The sequence below is a fragment of the Paroedura picta genome, chromosome 12 (genome assembly GCF_049243985.1).
Source record: "Paroedura picta isolate Pp20150507F chromosome 12, Ppicta_v3.0, whole genome shotgun sequence".
NCBI classification, from domain to species: domain Eukaryota; kingdom Metazoa; phylum Chordata; class Lepidosauria; order Squamata; family Gekkonidae; genus Paroedura; species Paroedura picta.
In genome coordinates this window covers 34783016-34806714 of record NC_135380.1, presented here as the reverse complement: position 1 = coordinate 34806714, position 23699 = coordinate 34783016, and the positions used below count along the sequence as shown (strand labels likewise).

Below are 23699 nucleotides of genomic sequence, written 5' to 3'. Positions count from 1 at the left end.
GATGCACCTGGGGTGCACATGGCACAATAGGGAGCCAGAGTGGTATAGTGGTTAAGAGCGGCAGACTCTAAATTGGGAGACCTGGGTTTGATTCTCCACTCCTCCACATGCAGCTGGCTGGGTGACCTTGGGCTAGTCGCCATTCTCTGAGAGCAGTTCTCTCAGAGCTCCCCTGGTCCCGCCTACCGCGCAAGGTGACTGTTGTAGGGAGAGGAAGGGAAAGGTGTTTGTGAACCACTTTGGGACTCCTTCAGGTAGTGAAAAGCAGGGCATAAAAATCTAGTTCGTCCTTTTCCAACGTTCGTCCATGTGTCTATGCATATAGGTCATAATCATAGGAATAGCATTTCAGAAACAGGGATACTAATCTCAAACCTCCTAGCTACTCCTAGCCACTGAGCACCTATTTCAGCCAGTTTGTGAGAATGTAAGAAGCTTCCGTATACCCAAGTCAACACATTGACCTATCTAGGGCAGCAGTATCTCCCCTGTCAGGCAGTGGGTAGCCAGGATCTCAGGTAAAGAAGGACTTCCCCAATAGCAGTTCCTTGTATTCTTTAACCAGAGATTCTAATCTGGGAGCAGTCTGCACGCAAAACATGGATGATCATTCATTTCTCTAGCTCTATATTGTCTGTTCTGAGGTGCAGCATCTGTCCAAGTTCTCAGATCTGAAGGAGATCTTTCTCAAGACCTGCTCCCTGGAATTTTTGAATCAGGCATGTCTGACAGTGAGCCCAAGGCTTCAGTCATAGTCCCAAAGGAGGTTGGGTGCATGGAGGGGAGAGGGTGAGTATTGTATCTGCAGACCTGTGGAGGACGGAGCTTGAGGTCTGAGACAGGACCTTGGGTTACAATGTAATTGACCAATGTGCGGACAGATCCCATCTGCCAGACCTAGTCAGTTTCAACTGAAACTGACCAATAACACCCACTGGAGGGAAGATCTATCATCTGCTTATGTATATAAGTTGGGAGTTTTCAGGGGATTCTTCAGTTCAATTTTGACTCTTGTAACATCAGGCTGGGGTCACGATAAAGAGCTGATTCAGCTCCCAGTGTCCAGGCTTGCTTTGAACCCATAGATTTAACAGGGAGCATGATAATGACCCTTCCCCATCTTATGCACAGGGAAGAATGTCAGGAGAGGGATATAGCATCTATGGGAAAGCATCTTTTGAGTCCAGGCTGAGGGGCACAAGAGGAATGTCACTGGTGATAGAACCTTGATAGCCTTCACTGCTTATACCAAGAGAGCCAGCTTGTTGTAGTGGTTAGGAGCACAGACTTCTAATCTGGGGAGCTGGGTTTGTTTCCCCGCTCCTCCTCAACACGCAGCCACCTGGGTGACCTTGGGCTCACCACAGCTCTGATAAAGCTGTTCTGACTGAGCAGTAATATCAGGGCTTTCACCCTCACCTACCTCACAGGGTGTTTATTTTTGGGAAAGGGAAGGGAGGGCAATTGTAAGCCGCTTTGAGACTCCTTTGGGTAGAGAAAAGTTGCATATAAGAACCAACTCTTCTTTTTCTTCTACTAATGCTGGCATCCTGGATCAGACAAATGCATGTGAACGCATTCTTTTTGTATTGGAAAGTCAACTACCAGTTGACTTTCTCATTAGATCAACCTCTCTCAACTTTTTACCGTTGAGAACCCCCTGAAACATTCTTCAGGCTTTGAGAAACCCCAGAAGTGCTGCAATTATGCAGAACATGGTTGGGAAGCTTAGCTGTGTAGATGCTACCCCCAGGCCCCTCCCCTTCCCACCCCTCCAGGCCCATCATTGGCCAGTTTGGAAAGGGGGGTGTCGTCATGACCATATATGGTCATATCAACCAATACATGTTTAACAAATCTTAAAAATATATTAAAAATTAACTCCTACCCATTCAGAAAGCCCTTCCAGGGCTGGGAAGAAAACCCTGGGGTTCCACAAAACCCTGGTAGAGAAAGCCTGCATTAGACTTTCTTACCTTATAGCTGAGATAGATGAGGAGCATGGTCTCCAGAAAGCTAATGATTGCTACGCTGACCTGGAAGGAGAAAAAGAAACAGGGGGATCTGATCAATGAGGTGGTTTCATCCTGGAATTGGGCAACTTGGCATCCTGTGGGCAGGGTTTACCCCCAGGGGTGGCCAAACTGTGCTCTCCATGGATTACAATTCCCATGAGCCCCTGCCAGCACCATGCTGACAGGAGCTTATGGGAATTGGAGTCCATGGACATTTGGAGAGCCACCGTTTGGTAACCCCTGCCTAAAGCAACCATGGAGTTCATGCAAATCACAACCCACTGTGATTTCTTCTGACACAGGTGGCTTCCTTTTGTTTTTGCAATCCATCTTGCACTCAGTGGGCCAATGAATGCAGATCTACCTCTGCCTTACCCCTCCTGGCAGTCTTCATAATAGTCTGTTTACATATCTCCCCTCCCAGTCTTTTTTTTTTTAAGTTAAATCATTTTTTTTCATGTTGAAAAACCGTTTTGAGGATTAAGGAGAAAATGAGTTCATCTCTTGTCAATCAATGCTGCACCCAGCAGCCCTTGCCGTATCCTCCCCCTCCAAAACACCCCAGTTTTTAGGGATGCCAGTGCCCAGATGGAACCTGGGGATCCTCCGGTTTTACAGCTCCCCTCTGGAGGAAATGGCAGCTTTAGAGGGTGGTCTCCATAGCATTATATTCCACTTAGATTCCCCCCTACCCCAAATGCCGCCCAACCCTACCAGTCACCCCCCCCCCCATGCTCAGTTGGGAGAAAAGGCTGTACACATTTGAGCAAAGCATGATGGGTAGGCCTCCAGGCAGGCTCACTTCTAAAATTACATCTCTCAGGATGCATAGCTCTTTGGCTGTTCTTAGGCCAGTTGCTGTGAATATTTTTGCCCATATTTCATCTTGATTCTATTTGCATGAAATGTGCTTCACGTATATTTTTGTATTTCTGTCTGATAAACCTTAGCGTTTGCATACTGCTTTCAGTGTTCAAACTATTATTATCGTATCCTTTCCAAGATCCCTATGAGATAGGCCAGTTTTATTGCATTCAACACTGGGCATACAAGGCCATATGTTAAGATACAGAGTGTATAACAGAAATACAAATTAAATTTAAAACTCAGCAGCTTCACTTAACACAACCTCACTATCCCCAGTAAACAAAATACCCCAATTAAGTATTCTGCCACTTGCCTTTAGAAAACTGAACACCCAAATATTTAATAGTACAAGACGGAGCTAATGCTGTCAGCTCTGGGTAGGAAAATATTTATTTTAATACTTAACCACTACACCAAGCTGAAAGCCTGCTTGGTGTAGTGGTTGATAGCAGTGGTCTCTAATCTGGAGAACTGGGTTTGATTCCACATGCAGTCAGCAGGGTGACCTTGGACCAGTCACACTTCTCCCAGCCATACAGGATGTCTGTTGTGGGGAGAGGAAGGGAAAGCAATTGCAGGTCATTTTGAGACACATGAAGCTTGCTGGGTAACCTTGGGCTAGTCACAGTTCTCTTAGAGACCTCTCAGCCTCATCTACCTTACAGGGTGTCTGTTTTGGGGAGAGGAAGGCCAGGCCATTATAAGGTGCTTTGAGACACTTTTGGGGAGTACAAAGCAGGGTATAAAACCCAAACTCTTCTTCTTAATTGGGATAGGAGCCTGAGGAGGGTGGGGTTTAGTGATTCCCCATTCTTCCATATGCAGCCAGCTGAGTGACTTTGGGCTAGTCACAGTTCTCAAGCGGTCTCTCAGATCCACCTACTTCACAGGGTGTTGTGGGGAGAGGAAGGGAAGGCAACTGCAAACTGCTTTCAAAATCCTTCAGGTAGTGAAAAAGTGGGGTATAAAAATAACTCCTCCTCCTCATCCTGTAGCAGCCATTTTACAGCTGCACCCGCTATCCTGTGTCTAAATTCCAAAGTCCACAGCCTCGAAAATGTTAGGGATCCTTAGACTAGGATAGGCAGGCGCCATGACTCAGTGGTAAGGCATCTCCTTAGCATGCAGAAGGCCCTAGTTTCAATCCCAGGTAACCCCAGTTCAAAGGAGCTGGTAGCAGGCAGGGTGAATTACCTTTGCCTGAGACTCTGGAAAGTCACAGCCAGTCTGAAAAGGCAACACTGAGGGATGATGGACCAAGAGTCTCTGATTTGATATGAGGCCGTTTCATACACACATGAGTTGAAGCTCTTTCTCCTCCTGCACTTCCAGTCTAAATTGAAGCTCCCCCCCCCCCCACATGAGTGGTGATTCTTCTTGCACCTGCTCTTGCATCTCAGTCAAAGCCAGCATGAAGGAATTAAGACATGTTCTGATACCTAATGAAGTGTGCATGCACACCAAAACCCAGAATTCAAGCATTGTTTTGCTGCTACAGACCAACATGGCCTCCCACCTGAATATGCCAATCCAAGGGCACGTGCTTTGTTATTATGAAACCCATGGCTTCACACAAGCGGAGTGTCACCAGCAGCAGAGAAAACAGGCTTTTTTGTTTAATAAAACAAGCAGAAGTTTAAAGACCACAACATCATAAAAGCATATAACAACAAGAAAGCAAATTCATTCTTTCTGATAACAAATTAAATGACAGTTGTGACAAAGATCAGTGTTTTGATTCATGCAAATGTAAAGCAAAACTGAACGTGGATTTTTCCGCTCAAAACCACAACGATGACATGTTCAAAAGCATCCCTGTTAAGTACGAGTGTGTATGTACAGCAGCCTCCCAAATTACAGTCCTGAAAAATATAGTACCCTTCCCGAGGAGATACAAGTAGGCATTCACCACTCCAATGGATCACAGCGATCTTGACACCCAAAAGGGTCAGAGTACATGGACATATTACAGGTCAAGGCTGGAGTCCAGTGGCACCTTAAAGACTGTCAAACTTTTATTCAAGTTAGAAGTTTTCCTTAGAAGTATGCACATGAAAACGTGGACCTTGAATACATTTTTGTTCATCTTAAAGGTGCCCCTGGACTCAAACTGTTGTTCTGCTGCTTCAGACCAACATGGCTACCCACCTGAATCTATAGGACAATTAAATGGTTCCCTGGCATATCTGTAACTTTGCTTTTGCCTCCTCAGCTCTTCCAAGGTTAAAGAACACCAGTACAGCCTTCAGCGACACGTAACAATGGGCTCCCGAGTGTGCCTCTTTGTGGGTGTTCAGGGAGCAATCCTTGGTGTTAAAAGAGAGGTATTGCATATTCAGAAGATCTCTATACACTGCCAAAGGGCACATAATTTGACTCGGCTAGTTAATTCCAGAAAAGTAGCCATACCAATCTGCTGCAGCAAAAAATCCCAAAGCAGCAGTTTTGTGGTACCTCATATTTATTGTGGCATAAATATTTGGGGACAGGAAAAGTCACTGTGAAAAAATCCACTCCTATAAAGCTGAGGTTAAAACATCCACCTGTATTTTAATATATATTATTATGGAATATCTTCCTATTTGTTATATGTGACGAGTGATAATAAACCTCCATAAATTATTAAAGAATAAATCAACTTCTTACAGTCTAATAGCATCACCCCATAACAATTCAGCAAACATACAGCAAAAGAACAACAATGGAAATCTCTGGCATTCATCACAGACCAGTCCTCAGTTCAGAATTCTGGTGTCTGTTGCCATTGAACATTGTCTGTAGATTACTTAATTAATCCAATGCAGTCTGTTGAGTATTTCAATTAACCCCATGTTATTGGAGAATTTAATCACTGTTCTTTTGCTGTTTTTTGGTTCCTGTAATTGTTATTGAATGCCCTATGGAGTGAGGCTCTTAGGCTGTAATATTAGTGTTTAACATACTAGGTTGGTTTATTCGTTAATCATTTACCACTCCTTTGAAGCAACAAATAGGGAGATAGGGCCCTTACTCTATTATTTAATCCACTCCACAGGAGCGGTTAAAGATACAACTTTTAACTTGAGGTTTATTGGAGTGGTGGAACTTTTTTCAGAATATATTTTCCTGTTCATATAATCTATCTCACCGCGAATCCCTTTTAACAGTGATTGGTGTCAGATGTACAAATTGGGAATCATGTTCTGTACCACAGCGTCTACCACCTCTAAGGATCCACTTCATCAGCTCTGGCCAGTGAAAGTTTACGCTGCAATAAAAGAAGTCACAAGATTGTTTCTGCAGGAGCAACATGATCCTCAACAGGAAGAACCATCACAATATTTCTAATCACAATAAAAGAAGTCACAAGATTGTTTCTGCAGGAGCAACATGATCCTCAACAGGAAGAACCATCACGATATTTCTAATCACAATAAAAGAAGTCACAAGATTGTTTCTGCAGGAGCAACATGATCCTCAACAGGAAGAACCATCACGATATTTCTAATCACAAAGTGGTTGCCTCCCCAGTATGATCTTGAAAGCAGCAAAACCAGGACACAGCTGGTGTGCAAAAGAATTATTTTGGAGAGAAAGCAATGGAAAAGGGTCCTCACCTGGCATACTCTAAGACAGGGGTAGTCAACCTGTGGTCCTCCAGATGTCAATGGACTACAATTCCCACGAGCTCCTGCCAGTGTTTGCTAACAGGGGCTCATGGGAAGTGTAGTCCATGGACATCCAGAGGACCACAGGTTGACTACCCCTGCTTTAAGAGGCACAGCTGACAGTTAAACGGGAAGAGAAATTAGCCTGCTCCAGTCCCTGAGATCTCGCAGTTTCTTGGGGGCAGACATCTGGGAGGAATTTATAACTTGTTCTCCCTTCCGGCAATGCCCCAAGAGCCCTCTGCTTGTAATAATGAAGTGCCTAATATTGCCCAGTGATTATGCATGCTTCCCAGATGGCATACTTTATAAACATATGCAACCTTGGGGTCAGTTTTGAGAAAATCTAATACACAAAGTTAGCAGAAAGCAGAAATACGTTGAGTTGGATGTCGCCGATCCATTCTGCTAACGGCAATGCTTTCTTTCCACGGATGCAAGAGGAGCTGAGGAACCAATAGCAGAATGGATCTGTAGGATTCAGCCCATTATCAGTCCCTGGAAGATATTAAAACCATCTTTTCTGAAGACTTCTCATGTAGGCTGTAAGGAAAGCCCAGCAAATCCAACATGTCCACAGAGTCTACACTTCTGATTCTTTAAGTTTAAAGAGCAATTAAAATCCTGTTGACTGGCCTGTAGTTCCCCCCTCCCTCCCCCAAATTTTTTTCACTCCAAACATGCCATGAGAGCATTCGTTTGAGGCATTCACCTTAAGTAAGGTGACCAGATTTTAACATTGGTAAAGCGGGACACCATTTGGTCTATATGGAGCAACAACATTTTCCATAGAACGCATAGAATGCCTAAATAGTATTGTAATGTATATATATTTAATTTCAACATAAGTACAATTTGCCAGGTGCCCCCAGATGTCCCTCCAAAAGTGGGACAATCTGGTCACCTTAACCTTAAGCTTCCCTGAGTCAAACGAGGCAATCATTGATTTCCTTATGGCTGATATCTGCCTGGCTATTACTATCACTGTTGCCACATTTATACATTTTTCAATGAAATTAAGAAAGAAATTTGTAGAGGGAAATGATCCTGCGTTGAGCAGGGGGTTGGACTAGATGGCCAGTATGGCCCCTTCCAACTCTATGATTCTATGTTTCTATGAAATGTTGAGGGAATTTAAAACTGAAATTTCATTTGTTTCTTTTAAATTGAATTTTTATGGTCTGGACTTTTATTTATCATATGCATTTATTGGAACGAGCTCCCTGAAGAGATCAGGGCCCTGCCTGAACTCCCACAATTCCGCAGGGCCTGCAAAAGGGAGCTGCTCCACCAGGGATTTACGTGAGGCCGACCGACTCAAAACATCTGCTGGTTCCCCCTCCCCAGACGCCCTTCCACGACTGACCAATCGGACCTGCCCGGGGATTGTCATTGTTACTGTTCTGTTAATAATACTGTTCTGGCTGTCATGTTTTGTTATGATTGTTATTTATAGCATTGTTATAATATTCTTTGTAAGCATTCCACATCGTTTAATGTAAACCACCCAGAGCCATAGGGAAGGGCGGTATAGAAATCTAAATAAATAAACAAATAAACAAACAAATAAATATTATATCGTATATTCCTTCTGATGCTTATTGTTGCAATCATTGTTCGTTTACTTTAGTTTACTTTTTGATTTTATAATAACGTTAAGGCTCATGGCGATAACGTCTAATAAATACACTGCAACTGAAACTTTCACCTTGATGTGGCCATTTCAACTTCTCGTCCCATTCGTGCTTCATTCACTCACCTGGATTGCCCACAATGGTTTGTTGCGATCCACCCATAAGATGGGAGCCCTAGAAAGGAAAAAAAGAATGAAAGACTCATATGCTTGATTTGGAAATTGCACATTTGAGCTTCAATACAATTCTTGACAGTTGGCAGGCTAATATCATTGTCTCTGATTCAGTTACAGTTGGTGATGCAAACTCGGGAACCTGTCTTGCCACATTGTCAGCAACCCACCCCCACAAATTCTACCTCAAGAACTGTTTAAAATCCTCCAGAATTCTATCCCTCTCCCCACTGCCCCCAAATTATAACAGATTTCCTGGGGGCTAGATGCCACCAAAAAGGACTTTTCATGTCACAACCCCACCTATCCCACAGCACTGGGGTTCCCAGCATCATTAAAAAAAAAAAGGCTTGAAGGAATATAATTTTGACCTGGATATAAGCCCATGTGAACCTGTAGTGTACTGATATGACAGACAATGAATGGTTGGCTTTTTATTTAAAAAGAACAAAGTTTAGTCAGAAAGCAACACACAACCGAAACAGGTCAGTATCAGCACTCATCCAGGAGTTGTGCACATACCCAAGGAAAAACCTTCTATTTGACAAATTTATAACATAAATACAACATTGTGTGTCACACCAGATCATCACGAACCCTGCTGGCCTTCTGTCACCCATCACTTTCCCAGATGGTGAGACTTCTCAAGATCTGAGATCTTCACACTTCTTTCATTCACACTGCTGTTGAACTAATAATTTTCTCCCCCTTCCAGATCCTACATGCCAACCCTAACAATCGAACTAAGGGCCAAACTGCACATTATCTGTGATGCAAATTAGGTCAGGTGCCCTTTGCACAGATGGATGGGGGAACTCATGTTCTACACAGCACAGTGAGGCCAAATTCAGATCAGGAGTGCAAAGTTGACCAGGGAGGGCCTTCAGCCTTCTCTATGGCACTGGTCTTCCAAGGCAAAACGACCAGGGGGGCATATTTTCCCAGCTATGGACCTCCACATACTCTGACTGTAGCACGTGGTGCCCCACAGCAGGCTAAATATGGCTTCCTGCAGCTCTTTTTGCGTGGGAAAATGGCATGAGAGAAAAAGCTGAAGCTCCCCTCCTCACTGTACTGTGCCTCTGAACCGAACTGGACCCCAGCATGCTTAGTTCTCCAATAACATATCAGTCTGCAGAAAGGACTCACTTTGGTCCGGGCTGTGTCACAGGTGTAGTTTAGCCCTCCTGAAACTTTCCCTGTCAGATCTTAATTCCAATTGGCTGATTTGGAACTATATTCTTATTGGTTCCTGTGCTGCTGAGGGCCATTTCTGAGCTCTGGGTTAAAAGCTTGTATCAGCTCTATTTTCCCATATACCAGGCGTGCTTATAAATCCTGTCAGCCCCTCAAGAGATGCATCTGTCATCCCATTTGAATCCTTCCATATCCAAATAAGATTCAGAAAATGTGCCTTCTGGCCTAGGAGTTTTGTTAACCAGATAATAAAGTTAATTTCTGCATGGACAGCGGATGATTTGCAGAATTACTTTAGCTTGCTATGCATTCTAATGTCTTGTTTACTAAAATTTACAAGGTCCCCTTTTTGTGCTAACCTGGGAGCAAAAGTATTTTAACATGTTCCAAAAAATAACAGGTACGTGCACAAGAAGAGGTAGGCAAGTCTCTGAGAAGGTGTGGGTTGTCGGTTCAGTGTCCAAGGAATCCCTAGCAGCGATTCCCAACAGGGGTACCGTGGAACCCTTGGGTTCTTCAAGAGCTCTCCACGACCTTTTCTGAAAGTTCAGGTGGCCCCCTTCCATGGCATGGTTAGGCAGGGGCACTGAACAGGGGATCATGCTAGTTGATGCTGCCAGCTCTGGGTTAGGAAATATCTGGAAATTTCGGGGCTGGAGCCTGTGGAGGGCAGGGCTTGGGGAGGGCAGGGACTTCAGTGGGGTATAATGCCAGAGCCCTTTGCTCCAAAGTAGCCCTCTGCTCCAGCTGAACTGATCTATGTCACTGGGAGATCACTTGTAATAGAGGGAGGTATCCAAATATCACCTTGAAGTTGGCAGCCATAGCTGTAGAGGTCAGTTTTGGTTCTTGGAGATCTCCAGGCCCCTTCTGGAGGTTGGCAACCCCAGCAATGTGATTATTACAGTCAAATGTTGGTGCGTATTGGATGGGTTAGACAGGTCAAATCTGGTGACGCAGTAGGAGGGGGGGAGGCCTGGCGACACCACTTCCTGTGATGTGACAGTGGGAGTGGCTTGGTCACATCCAGTGGGAGTGTCTGGATGACATCACTTCCAGGAGGGAAGGGAGGTGTGGCCAGTAGGCAGGACTTCGAGGCAGAGTTGGGGGCTGCTAAGATGCTAATGAGCTGCTGCCAGTAGAGCAGAAAATACTGGGCCAGATGAATCAAGTGCCTGACTCAGTATAAGTCAGACATGTTATTTTCTCATATGCAGGGAGGCTTGTTTCTTTCAAAAGGAAGCATTTAAATGCTGAATGCTCCTCCTGAAATCTGACGAGGTTCAACCATTTTGCCTCTCAGTTCTGCTGACCACATTCACAGACTCTAAATAATTTGAGAATCGCTTACCAGTTGATTTCTGTTGAGGACTGGTTGAAGTTTGTGTAATTGTGCTTTTCACATTCCCAGCTGAGGGAGGGAAGAAAAAAATGGAAAATATACACCAGGATAAGAATGCAATTAGGGACAAAAACAGATGATACTCAGACACACAGTAGCTGCAGGGAACTAAGTTCCCAAGTGCCACAGGGGCCCAGTTGGAAGCTGGGCACTTCACGTTTTGTCCCCTGTATCCGATTGGTATGGCTACTTTTCTGGCATTGTTTGCCCTGTGGGGGAGGGATCTGCATTGTCACTGTCCCCTTCTCTGCCTGCTTTGATCAACTGAGGGCCATTCCGCACCCAGAAAATATAGTGAAAGGCTAACCTTTTGCTGATGCCATATTTTTGGCATTTTACACAATGTCGTCAGTATCCAGCGTCCCAACAGGAAACCGGCAGCTACATCCTCCATTATAAAGCAGTAGCCATGTAGCATGAGTGAGAGGAGAGCAACCAGCAAACACACACTAAGGAAGAGTGTGAAGGCGAAGTAGCACAATCTCTGCCTCCAGCACCTGCCCTTGCACCCACCTTCCTCTCCCTCCTCCCAGGGATGGGGCTTTTTTAAAATGCAAACTGCCTGGAGCAACGAATGCACGTTAAATCGTTGTTAGACTCATGTAAATAGTACTTATACAGAGATTATGAGCAGTAAAATTATTTAACAAACCATAAAAATTGGTAAGATTAAAATATCACCAGTGAATGCAAGAGTGAATACAGATATCATTCATTTATTTACCATTAAAAATATTGGGTACTATCTGGAGAGGGAAATCAAGTTAAAAAGTGCAGACATAGGAGATTAAATTGTTCACTCCAATAATCAAAATCAAATGATCTTTTCCTATACTTTGCTGTCCTTCAGACACTCTTGCTACTCTTATTCTAGCCTAGTTTGATCAACTGAAATTGATACCCTTCCCTCAAAGAGAGTGATGGTCATTTTTCCCTTCCATGAATAACAGCAGTGAAAGACGTTGGTTCTGGTCAGCAAAACCATATAGAAATGGTTAAACCACTTCCTTCCCCCACCTCCGGGCCCTGATCCAAACTGGAGCTTCTCACAGATTCTATTTCCAGTCTTAAAACCACCAAATTGGGAAGATCTGCCTGCATTTCATCCAGTTTTGGCAGTCACATGCCAGGAATGCCATCTACCCACATGGGTCATCCTGGGTGAAGGCCCAGGGGACCTCAGCAACACATCCAGGCAAGCCAGGCCTAGTTGCAGCATTGCGTAGCTCCCCAAGACCTCTCTCGCATCTCAAGGCAGATCTACATTAGCCCCCACACAAGATAGGACAACGTAAAGGCAAGAGACAAAGCACTCCAAAGAACGGGCCCCTCACCATCCTATCCGCTGTGGGTCATCAAGCAGAACACGGACAATGTAAAGAAGGCAGGTGAGAAGCTTCAGGGAAAAGTTGAAGAGCCTTATCCGCAGACCTGCAGTGAAGAGGGGAATAAAATTTACCAACGAGTATGCTTAGGATGACGCACAGCACTCTTACTCTGAGTTGGGCAGACCAGGTTACCGCAGTCTTGTCAGATCTGGGAAGCTAAACTGTATCTGAAGAAGTATGCTTGTACACAAAAGCTAACACCTTGAATAAAATGTTGTTGATCTTAAACATTGGACTCGAACTTTGTTTAACTAGAGATAGTCTGAACAGATAAACTAGAGATAATCTGAACAGGGTGAGAGTGGAATCTTATCTGGTACCATCTTTTGGAAGAGGAGGCCACCCTTCCAAATTTCCTTTCCCACAATCTCTCATTCCTCCAGATGGCAAGCCAGGTGCGCGGTTAAACATGCATTACCTTGCTTGGCCAGTGCATGTATAATGCAAACACTGAGAAAGGAAGGGAAGGGGGGATTTAGGCTAGAGGGGGACAGAGGGAGCATGTTAGCACTTTGCTGGTTCCTGACCTCTTAACAACAGCGGTGCAATCAGCCACAGCGTGCCTTTACCAGGGGGGATGTGCCTAACAAGCTCTTGGAACTCTATTGATTATTAACATTTCTCCAGAGACGTGTTCAAGGCAGCTCATAAAATAAAAACACCACCCAAAAAAATCATAAACACAACAACATCATGGCCATGTATCTGAAAGTTTGGGCATGAGCTGTACATCGTCGACCTCCTTCCTCACTCCTCCTGTAGTAAGGGACGGTCAGGGGGGTTTTCTGCCACGTTGGAATCTTTTTTTTTTTTGTCTTTTTAATGGGTTTTTATAAGACCTTCTAACCCACCACGAGCCGATTCGAAAGTGGCGGGGAATAAAGAAACAATAACAACAACAATAACAATAACAACAACAATAATGAGCCATAAAAACAGCATATAACAACATTTAGTAGCAATTTAGTAGATTTATAAAAAAAAGACTACAGGGAAGTAGAAGAAGAGCTCATTTTTTATGCCCTGCTTTTCACTACCCAAAGGAGGCTCAAAAACCTTTTCCCTTCCTCTCCCCACAGCAGAGACTGTAGGTGGGGCTGACAGAGCTCTGAGAGAACAGCGGCAAAAGTGCCGCGCATGCGCGATTTCGGCCGCGCATGGCGCATGTGCACATGCGCGGCCCGGCCGCACATGCACAGTGCGCGGCGCGGCCCTGATTCCCTCTCCCCGCCCTCCCACAGTAAGAAGCTTCCCGGGCCGCAAGCTTGCAGCCTGGGAAGTTTTTTACTGTGGGAGGGGCGGGGAGAGGGAGCCGCGGCCCGGCGCCATGGCCTTCGCGGCCCGGCACCGGGCTGCGGCCCGCAGATTGGGGACCATTGATCTGGAGAACTGGTTTTGATTCCCCACTCCCCCACATGCAGCCAGCTGGGTAGACTCCCAGTTCTCTCAGCCTCACCTACCTCACAGGGTGTGTGTTGTGGGGAGAGGAAGGGAGGTGACTGTAAGCCCTTTTGAGACTCTCTTGAGTAGTAGAAAGCAGGGTACAAAAAAAACCCCAGCTCTTCTCTATCTGCTTCATCATGATCAAAATTTGCTGCCTCAGGAAAACATTTTTTAAGCCTCTTCAGATAAACATGGAGAGGGAGGAGGGGGGAAATCCAATAATGTAACCCCCCCCCCCAATTTGTCATGAAATAAATACGTTGCCCTCAGGGAACATCTGCTTTCCACAACATTCCAAACACCCATTGTAACATTGTCAGGAGAACAAACACAGACAATAATTTGTCCGGCTTATTACAGCAAACGAAACCTGCCCAAGGAGCCTTTATCTGGGTCATGAGCAACAATTGCCCCCGCACCGAAAAGGTTCCAGCAGAGCTTGCTCCCTTCACCCTCCCACTTGTAAACAGACAAAAGGCCAACCAGTTGAGCAAAGATGTGTGATTCAGTGTTCCAATATTATTTCAGGCTCTGTCTGGAGCTTCAGCCAACCTACACAGGCCTCCTCTCTTGGGTGGCTGTCCTTCTAGGTAGCCATAATTACATTTGGTGCTTGACAGTCTTGGACTGGAAAAGTCTCTCCCCTCTCCCCAACACCACTTTCCAATTCATTAACAATCCCCCCCCCCGCTCATTTAAACCCAGATGGGGGGGGGGATGGTCTAGTGCCTGTCTTTTTTTCCTGATGGACGTTTAAATTATCTTTGGGGAAAGGCATTTTCATTCAAAGAAATGGCAATGGGGGAGGGAATAAGGATGTCAGCCTCCAGGTGAGATCTGGAGATCCCCCAGAATCAAAACTCATCTCATGACTATAAAGATCAGTTCCCTGGAGAAAATGGATACTTTGGAGGGTGGACTTTATGGCATTGTAACCCAGTGAGGTTCCTGTCCTTCCCATTTCCATTTTGATTTTGAGTGCTTTAAATTTCCTCTCTGCTGCATACATGATTGATCCATGGTGACCCTACCTTTCCCCCGTGATATCCAGGAGCGGATGTAAGTTGCTATATTTGAGGAACCCACTTTGACCTTTTATGCACTGGGAACTTCACTGCCCCAGTTCCCGTGCAGGAGCACAAATCGGGAGTGGATGATGTGCACCGGGCCAAATGCTCCCCCATGTGGGTGCAGGAAGAGGTGGGGCAACCTGCCATGACTGAAACTACAGCCTGTAGTCTGGCATGAAACCTCCAGTGCATAAACGGTCTTTGAGAGCACCCAGTATTAAGTGTAGATATTCTGCATTTTGCCAGATTAACTTCCTGCCCTGTGCCTCCAATGGCGACATAGCAAAGCAGTCTGTTGCTGATTGGCCAGGGCATCAGTTCAAAGACTACCTGGTTCCCGGTTGCAAGGCTTCCCTTGCAAGACTTATTTTTTCCCTCATTTGGGATCTGTTTTAAAGTGATTGGGCTCCAGAAGCCCACACTTCTCGCAGCAGAGATTTGCTGCTTGGGTTTATTTTGCTCTATGAAGCTGCTGCTGCCTCCACCCCTCATTTCAGGAAAAGAAAGAAAGAGAAACAAGCAGCCTCCTGCTGCACTTGACTCCTCCCCCAGCTTGCTCTGGCTGTAGATTCTTGGGAGTCAAAAGATAAGAAATAAAGCACTCTCCAGCACTGTGCTCCTTTAATGCCGGCTGGCTGGGGCATTACTCGACAACCGCCCCCCCCCCACCTCACTCGTACAGTGAGTTCCTGACCACTGCTCCCCTCCCCCCTCTGAGCTTCCCTAATTAAGTGCAGAACACGTTCAGTTTAAATTTGAGAGGAAAGAAAGGGGGAAGACCCTGGATCCAAATCGATCTGAATTCAGTAGGATCAACAATGGAAAAAACAAAGTATGTGCAGAACCAGCCCTGGTCACAAAAAGCTGGAATATTAGAGATCAGCAGAGGGCAGTATCATTCCTCAACAGCGCTCTCGGAGGAAACCAAAAAGAAAATCTTCCAATGAGTCGGGCTGGACAGTTAAGCAGCAACAATATATCACACAAGTTCATAAGCGCAAGCGTGTGAAAACTGATGAATCACCCTCCGCATTAAACAATCTGCCACATCCACCAGCTGTTAAAAAAAAAAAAACAAGCCCCATAAATCACACAGGACAGTTCTGTCAATTTGACTCCTGCTGTGGCCAGATGAGGAATAAAATCTAACGTCAACTTTGGCGCATCAAAAAAAGCAGTTGGGTGCTTAATGTCTTCCACCGGCACAATGTAACCTCTTTTTATAAAAAGCTGGCATTTGGGATCCGCTTTCTATGAAACAGCAAATACATCCTTATCAGTCTACAACAATGGCAACAACATTTTTTTTTTAATGAGGGGCAAGATTAGGCCTTTCTGGTTACTCATGGCAAGGCACACTCCGTTAGCCAAATGCAAACTCCCACGAGCCAAAGATGTATGGGAAGAAACCATGGCTTAGAGCCAGCGTGGTGTAGTTCTTAAGAGTGGTGGCCTCTAATCTGGAGAACAAGGTTTGATTCCGCCCTCTCTTCCTCCACATGCAGCCAACTAGGTGACTCTGGACGAGTCACAGTTCTCTTAGAACTGTTCTCTCAGAGCAACTCTCTGAGCTCTCTCTGCCCCTCCTACCTTGGACAGTGTCCATTGTGGGGAGAGGAATTGAAAGGTGCTTGTAAGCTGCTTGGGGAGTCCTCTGGGTAGTGAAAAGCAGGGTATAAAAACATGTTCTTCTTCCCTGTGGTCCGTTTTATGGATCTCCTTGGAGAGTGGCTAACATCAACATCACTCAGAGAGTTGCTACTTAGAGTGTTGTGACTGATTTCTTATGAGGATCTTTGTTAGGCCAAAAAGTAAACTCTTAATTTGTAAAATTAAGTTTCATTTATTAAGCCAAGCAAGTATGCTCATTCGAGGCATTGATAGGATACATGTGGGATACATGTCCTTGGATATAATTCTCCTGGCCATCCACACACACACGTGCGTGTGTGTGCATGCGCAGGAAGCCCCAACAAATGGTGGGCTTTCTTACAGCCACAACAATCTGATTAGGGCCCAGGCTCAAGACACTAGGGAGACATGCAGGATGGTAACGAAGGGGAAGGAGGGGGACCAGTATGCGGAGGGCAAGAGGGAACGGCAATAAACCAAACATCAGCAGCAAGCTGTTCTGATACTACAATGTCAGACTCAGGCACCGAACTTCAAACAAACTCGTGAATCATGGCAGAACCAGGGGGACTCTGACAGTTCTCTCAGAGCTCTCTTAGTCCCTCCTACTTCAGAGGGTGTCTGTTGTGGAAAGAGGAAGGGAAAGGTATTTGTGAGCCACTCTGATACTCCTTCGGGTACTGAAAAGCAGGGCATAAAATCCCAGCACTTCTTCTCTTCTTTTGCTTAGGTCCCAGGTTTATGTCCCAACATCTCCAGTTAAAAGGATCCAGGCCGCTCAGGATATGCAAGACCTCTGCCCGACATCCTGAAGAGCTGCTGACAGCCTAAGTGGACAATAGGGACCTTGTTGGGCCTGGGCCTGATTCTGTATAACAGGGGTAGTCAACCTGTGGTCCTCCAGATGTTCATGGACTACAATTCCCATGAGCCCCTGCCAGCGATTGCTGGCAGGGGCTCATGGGAATTGTAGTCCATGGACATCTGGAGGACCACAGGTTGACTACCCCTGCTGTATAAGGCAGCATCAGTGGGGCTCCTTCCAGGAGTGGACAAGCTCTCTACTCACGTGTTTTGGTTCGGCACCGTCTTTTTGTTCTACATCTCCACAAAAACACACCACAGCGTGGATTGGAATGGGTCAGTGCAAAACACTTACTGGATCTTTGGTTCTTGATGAAAAACAGCTTAAGACGCTCCTTGAATGTATTTTCGTTCACATAAAACTCCACTTGAACCCTGAGGGAGGATAAAGGAGACCAGACAAAATTAGCCAGGGTCAGAATCGGTAACTTACAGCAGTCCCAAGAGGGGCTATCGAGTGCCCCAGGGAAGTGCTCCGTATCAAATCGGGAAGTTTTTTTTTTAAAACCAACACAGACTAGGGGAGCATTGCTCATCAGAAACAAGACTGCATTTCTACCCCATTAGAAACAAGCCTGATGGCTGAGGCCCTGAAATGACATCTGAGATCCACTGGCCTCCCTGCCTCCCACCTAATCAATCCTCATTTAAGGGCTTATATCTATATATTGTTCTCTCTTATGTTTTCTTGTCTTCTTGATAATGGATGTGGTGACGGTAAACTAATTTCTGACAACTTTAAAATTCAAAACATGGTATAATTTCAATATTGTAAGCCTAACTTGAATGTTTTTGAGAGGTATAATCCACCTTGAGCCATAATAATAATAATAATAATAATAACAACAATAATAATAATAATAATAATAATAATAATAATAGTAATAATAGTAATAATAGTAATAATAATAGAGAGAGGGTGAGCTGTGAGCTCTGCGGGAGCTTTCCACATTCAGCAGGGCCTGCAAAATGGAGCTCTTCCATTAGGTCTTTGGTTGAGGCCGGGGGGGGAGGAAGAGCCCTGAAAGATCATGCCCCCCCCGGGCTGGTTTTAGCACCTGGGAGTTGCCAACTAGGCCCCCTCTCCTCCCCAATAGTGGGTATTAGTCTTGGGTGGATCTTGTGTTATTTCACCTGTTCGATGTGCATTTTTATTTTTATATTTTATCAGTGTGTCCTTTTAATGGGAGTTTTAATGGGATTTTTAATGAGGACAAGCCATACAAGCCATTGTATGGGAATGGCGGGATATAAATCACATAAATAAATAATCTGAAAACCCAAAATCTGTGGGGAAATGTAGATGAACATTTTGGAAGCATCCCTTGTTTGCAGTCTTGGACAGATATTACATTTTTAAAAAACAGCTCTTCTACTTTTAACTTAAACCACCAAACGCAACACACAAAGATGCATTTATCTCACAAGCAACAAATGGCAGCACTTCAAGATCCAGTCAATACAACAAATCATTGTCATAACCATTACACACATGAGAAGACTTCTCATCTGACATTTTCATCTGGTTTGATGCAAACATAACACAGGCAGATTGGATAAATACGCTCTGGAAGAAATCTGCCCTCAGGCACAACTGTTTATACATCAACCACATTAACATTGCAAACAAGTGTTTCTAGAGCCAATTGTCTACTGTAGATAGGAAATACCATGGGGAAAAGTAGATATATTTGGTGTGTAACGGGATAATTTCAGTAAGGTTACAGCTGGCAAATACTTGGAAATAGGGCAAAGCTAGCAAGACAGACTTTAGGGGAGACACATGGATGCCACTGTGGCAGGGACTTCGGTGGTGGAAAGCTTAGTCAAGTCACAGCCACTTATAGAGACCCCCCAAACCCTGGACTTCTTTGGTGGTCTCCCATCCAAGTAATAATCAGGCCTGGACCTGCTTAGCTTCCAAGAACTGATGGAATCAGGCTAGCCTGGGCTGCCCAGATCAAGGCAGGAGTCAGGTGTACAAGGCAAATTTCCCGGAGTCTCCCATATGCCCCGTAACAAGCATTGACAGAAGCATCCCTAAGACCGTTTATGCACTGGAGGTTTCATGTAGGGCTGCAGACTGGAGTTTTAGTTGTGGCAGGTTGCCCCACTTCTTCCTGCACCCACATGGGGAAGCATTTGGCCCAGTGCACCTCATCTGCCCCCCGATCTGTGCTCCTGACAGGGGGGTGGGGCAGTGAAGTTCCCAGTGCACAAACGGTCTAAGTCAGAGTTTCTTCAGAAACATAAGAAGACCCAGCCTATCTGGAGATCATCCTGCTTTGGCAAAAACACAAAACTTGATCTTTCCTGTCACCTTACTGGGAGAACATTTTTGTACCAATGCTAGCTCTGGCAACAGCTGATCTGGGGAGCCAGAATGTGGTCCGTCACTTGGTTTGAGCTTAACTGAATGGCAAACCATGGCAATCAACACAGCATAAAAATGCGCAGCCTCTCCAATCAGCGTGTAAGGCAGAAACAATACACAACACTGAACTAGAGAAATGAATCGACAACCTCCTTTGAACGAACAGGAGAAATGACAGTGCGGTTTTGCTTTAATGCCCTCTGAAGCTCATCTAACAAGTTTATCCAGGCAGTGAAATTCGAATCCAGCCTTACAGGCTCGTAGTTCACACCCTCATTCAATCTCTCTAGTCAATAATGGTGTCTGTGATGTTTCCTGTAGGATCAGTTCCCCAACCATAATTAGTTTATGGGACTTCCGGCCACAGGATAAAGGGACGGCCAAAATTCAAACCCAGACGTATTGGCTCATAACTCACATCCTTTCCCACTCTCTCTCGTCAATAATCTCAGACACTCCCTATAGGGTCACTTCCCCAATGCATAATTAGTTTATGGAACTGCTGGCCAGAGGATAAAGGGATGGCCACAGGCTCTGAAGGCTTGAGAGGGGCATTTGACCCATCCCTGTCAGGTTTGTAAGAAAATCCTGTCATAAATTAGCCTGAGTATCTCCATGACAGTTAGTTTGAACTTTGCTGCTTGGTGCCTGGGAGCTCCAGGCCCCTATATTATGCATGCTTGTTAAAAGTGAAACTATGTTGATGTAGCCATTATCTTTGAATGTTCTTTTCTTTGAGGCCTTTCGGCTGGGCCAGCTTCTGGTAACCATAACACCTTATCTAAACCTGTAGACAGCCAAGGACATGTGAAAGCAACACTGTTTTTAATTGTATCTGGCTCCTCTTCCTTCCTCCCCTCCCTTGGGAACTTTCAAGTTTTGGGTGGGAGAATTGTATTGATAAGGAGAAGTAAATCTGTCCTCAGGCAGATTTGACTTCTCTAGTCTAGGTGTATGAAGTACTTCTCAATAAACTTTCTATTTCTAAGAAGTTAGTTGTGAGTCCTTGCAACGTCTGACAATCCCAGGCAAACGTCGTTGCTCCCCTCCAAGAGTGACCTGACAAAACTTGTGCTTAAAATTTCAGATTCCAGGTAGACCTGTAATCAAAATATACCACCTGCATTCACAGCAATAGACTCCACTGATTCTAGCTGCAGTACCTCGAAATATTAGTGCCTACTGAAGATCTTTTGGCTCTCGGGCCATGCACTTTCACTGCTGGGACTTCTCTGTGCCAATTCACTGTCTTTCAGAAGTTTGCACATACACCAGTGCAATTACTTTGCTTGGAGAAAGGCCATACAAACCAGGAACTGACCACCAGAGTATTCTGTGCAAAGCCATCATACCTTCACTGTGACGTTGTCTTTGATTGAAGAGGCACATTGCTCTTTTCTGAATTAAAATTAAGGGCATGCTTTACTCTTATGACCCAAAAGCTAATTTTTTGGAGTGTGAGTACATAAGAACCATCTGCTGTTAAAGGACCCTACATTTTTGAGTTCTAGGAGAGTTAATGGCAAAAAAGATGTGACGGCAGAGCAGTGACTCAGTCAGGAATACAGCAGGCACCTGGGCTTTGCAAATCCCCTGTAATTTAATGCCCATTTGAATTATCCAACTGCACTCCATGCAATGTCACATGAAGCTGCTTTATATAGAGACTCCTGGTCAGTTCTGATTAATATTGTGTCTCCTGTGTCCTCAGTAAAGGCTTTTCACCAAGGCTCCATCCTTGGGAAAGCAAGCAAGCAAAACCAGGACGCCTGCTCTGTCGGAGGCACAAGGCAATTGCTCCCTGACTTCCCTAAGCATTTCCCCAAAGGGCCACAAGAGGGGGCAGGTGTGCTACTCCCGGCACTCCTGGACAGGTTTCCATTTATCAGACTCTGCGGAAATTAAACCCTGCTTTATGGAAGTGACCATTCTGAAGAGGCATCACCCGCCCCGCTGGAAACATTTGCATTTATCACGGAGAGCCACAACCACAGGATCTGTCTCACCTGTAGGCTGCTTGGATGGTTGATGTATGGCCCTGCAGCCTGCTAAAGAACTTGTCAGGATAAATTCAAGGGGGGGAAGAGGCTGCAAATGTATGCTGGCATCATACCAATTTAACAATCACGGTGGTGGTGGGATGTGCTGTCAAACTGAAGTTGACGTATGAAGTCGACTCTTTCTATAACAGACACCTTGTGAGGTAGGTGTGGCTCAGAGAGCTCTGAGAAAACTGTGACTGGCCCAAGGTCACTCAGCTGGCTGCATGTGGAGGAGTGGGGAATCAGACCTGGTCATTCAGATTAGAGGCCACCACTCTTAACAATTATACCAAGCTGGCTCTCATTACAGCTGCTGTATTTTAACAACCCTGGCCTCCCATCGGTCAGGGACAGAAGTGGATGCATCCAAGGGCACAATATGGTAGATCAGGGATGGGGTCATGATACTGATGGGGCAGGGGTGGACCAATCGGCAACCTCTGGGGGGTTGTGGGTGGAGTTTAGCAGTATCTCTGGTTGTCCAGCTTCACAGACCACTAACAGGTCATCCAACAGAAAATATTTTTATTTGTCAAACCAGCTAACTAATGATGGTGGGCAGCCCTGCCAGCAATATCTCTGCTGAGTACTGAAAGGCGGATTTTTGCCTTTATTGTTTCAGAATATCAGTTGGTGCTCCTTAATTCCAGATTAACTGGGAGAATTTCTAAAATTAGATTCCATCTCGGAGCATGTGCTAGTCAATGCATCTCTTTGTTTTGGTTGCATCTTCCCACTCAGGTAACTAATTTATACAGGCACGTGGCTAACACTCTGCATTAAAGCAGACTTGAAAATGTCCCAATGCAATTAACATTCAGATTCTTTTGGTTTCATGTGTGCCTGAACGTTTCGAAACTGCCCTGACCACATCATATGTAATTATGATCACATATGTACATCAAGACTGCTTTTGCTCATGGCCCCAGTCTCACTAGCACATTTATTTATTTAAAATATCTATCAGCCACCTTTCCTTTTATGGGCTGAAGGCAGCTTGCATTATTAATGCAATCCATAAAAACATTAAAAACATAAAATCAAAAACTAAATTCCAAATTTAATCAAACGCAGTCCTAAATAAAATCATCCTAGTTGTCCCCTAAGGACTCAAAGTGCAGTGGCAGGTGCACCTCCCCGGGGAGGTTTTTCCATTTCTGTGGGGCTGCCACTGAAAAGGCCCAGTCTTGTGCACTTATTAAATGAGCATCTTTGATTGACGGGCAGTCAAGAGGGCCTTTCCCTATGATCTTAATTCTTGGGCAGGAACATACAGGAGAAGATGGTCCTTCAGTCCCAAGCCCTGTAGACTTTGGTAAAGGACTTCCAGTGTAGGGATTCCACTGGCCAGGTAGGAAGCTCCACTCCATAGGGCTGCTAGTTCTGGACTGGGAAATACCTGGACATATTGGGAGTGGAACCAGAAGTGGGATGAGGAGGGACATCAATGGAGTATAATGCTAAAGCAGGGGTAGTCAAACTGCGGCCCTCCAGATGTCCATGGACTACAATTCCAGGAGCCCCTGCCAGCGAATGCTGGCAGGGGCTCCTGGGAATTGTAGTCCATGGACATCTGGAGGGCCACAGTTTGACTACCCCTGTGCTAAAGAGTCTACTCTCCAAAGCAGCCATTTCCTTCAGGGGAAATGATCTGTGCCACCTGAAAATGAGCTGTAGAACCAAGGTATCCCCAGGTTCCACCTGGAGACTGGCATCCCTATGGCAACAGAGCTCGGTTCCCCTGAAGAAAATGGCTGCTTTGGACCTCAAGGTCCAAGGAGGGTGGTCCAAGGTGGGTGGACCTCAAAGTCTCCAGGTATTTCCCAACCCAGAGCTGGCAGCCCCATTCCAACGAGTTGCCACAAAATGTCTGTGCTCTGTGCCAAACCTGGGGAAGGGAGCATTTCCATCACTTGGCTTGTGTTTTGGAAAGTCAACCAGGAAATTCAGA

The 23699-nt window shown here is 45.3% G+C and overlaps 1 protein-coding gene across 8 annotated transcripts in view; it reads right to left on the bottom strand.

Annotated features, from left to right (window-relative positions):
* KCNT1 (potassium sodium-activated channel subfamily T member 1) overlaps window positions 1-23699 on the bottom strand; it is a 205474-nt gene that overhangs the window by 58615 nt on the left and 123160 nt on the right. For all 8 annotated transcript variants that reach the window (XM_077305300.1, XM_077305302.1, XM_077305301.1 and 5 more), the window contains 5 exons: window positions 17628-17707; window positions 12270-12366; window positions 10885-10944; window positions 8289-8337; window positions 1977-2036 (listed from right to left, as the gene is read on the bottom strand). In XM_077305300.1, the coding sequence (XP_077161415.1) occupies window positions 1977-2036; window positions 8289-8337; window positions 10885-10944; window positions 12270-12366; window positions 17628-17707 (346 nt within the window). The remainder of the gene's footprint in view (window positions 1-1976; window positions 2037-8288; window positions 8338-10884; window positions 10945-12269; window positions 12367-17627; window positions 17708-23699) is intronic.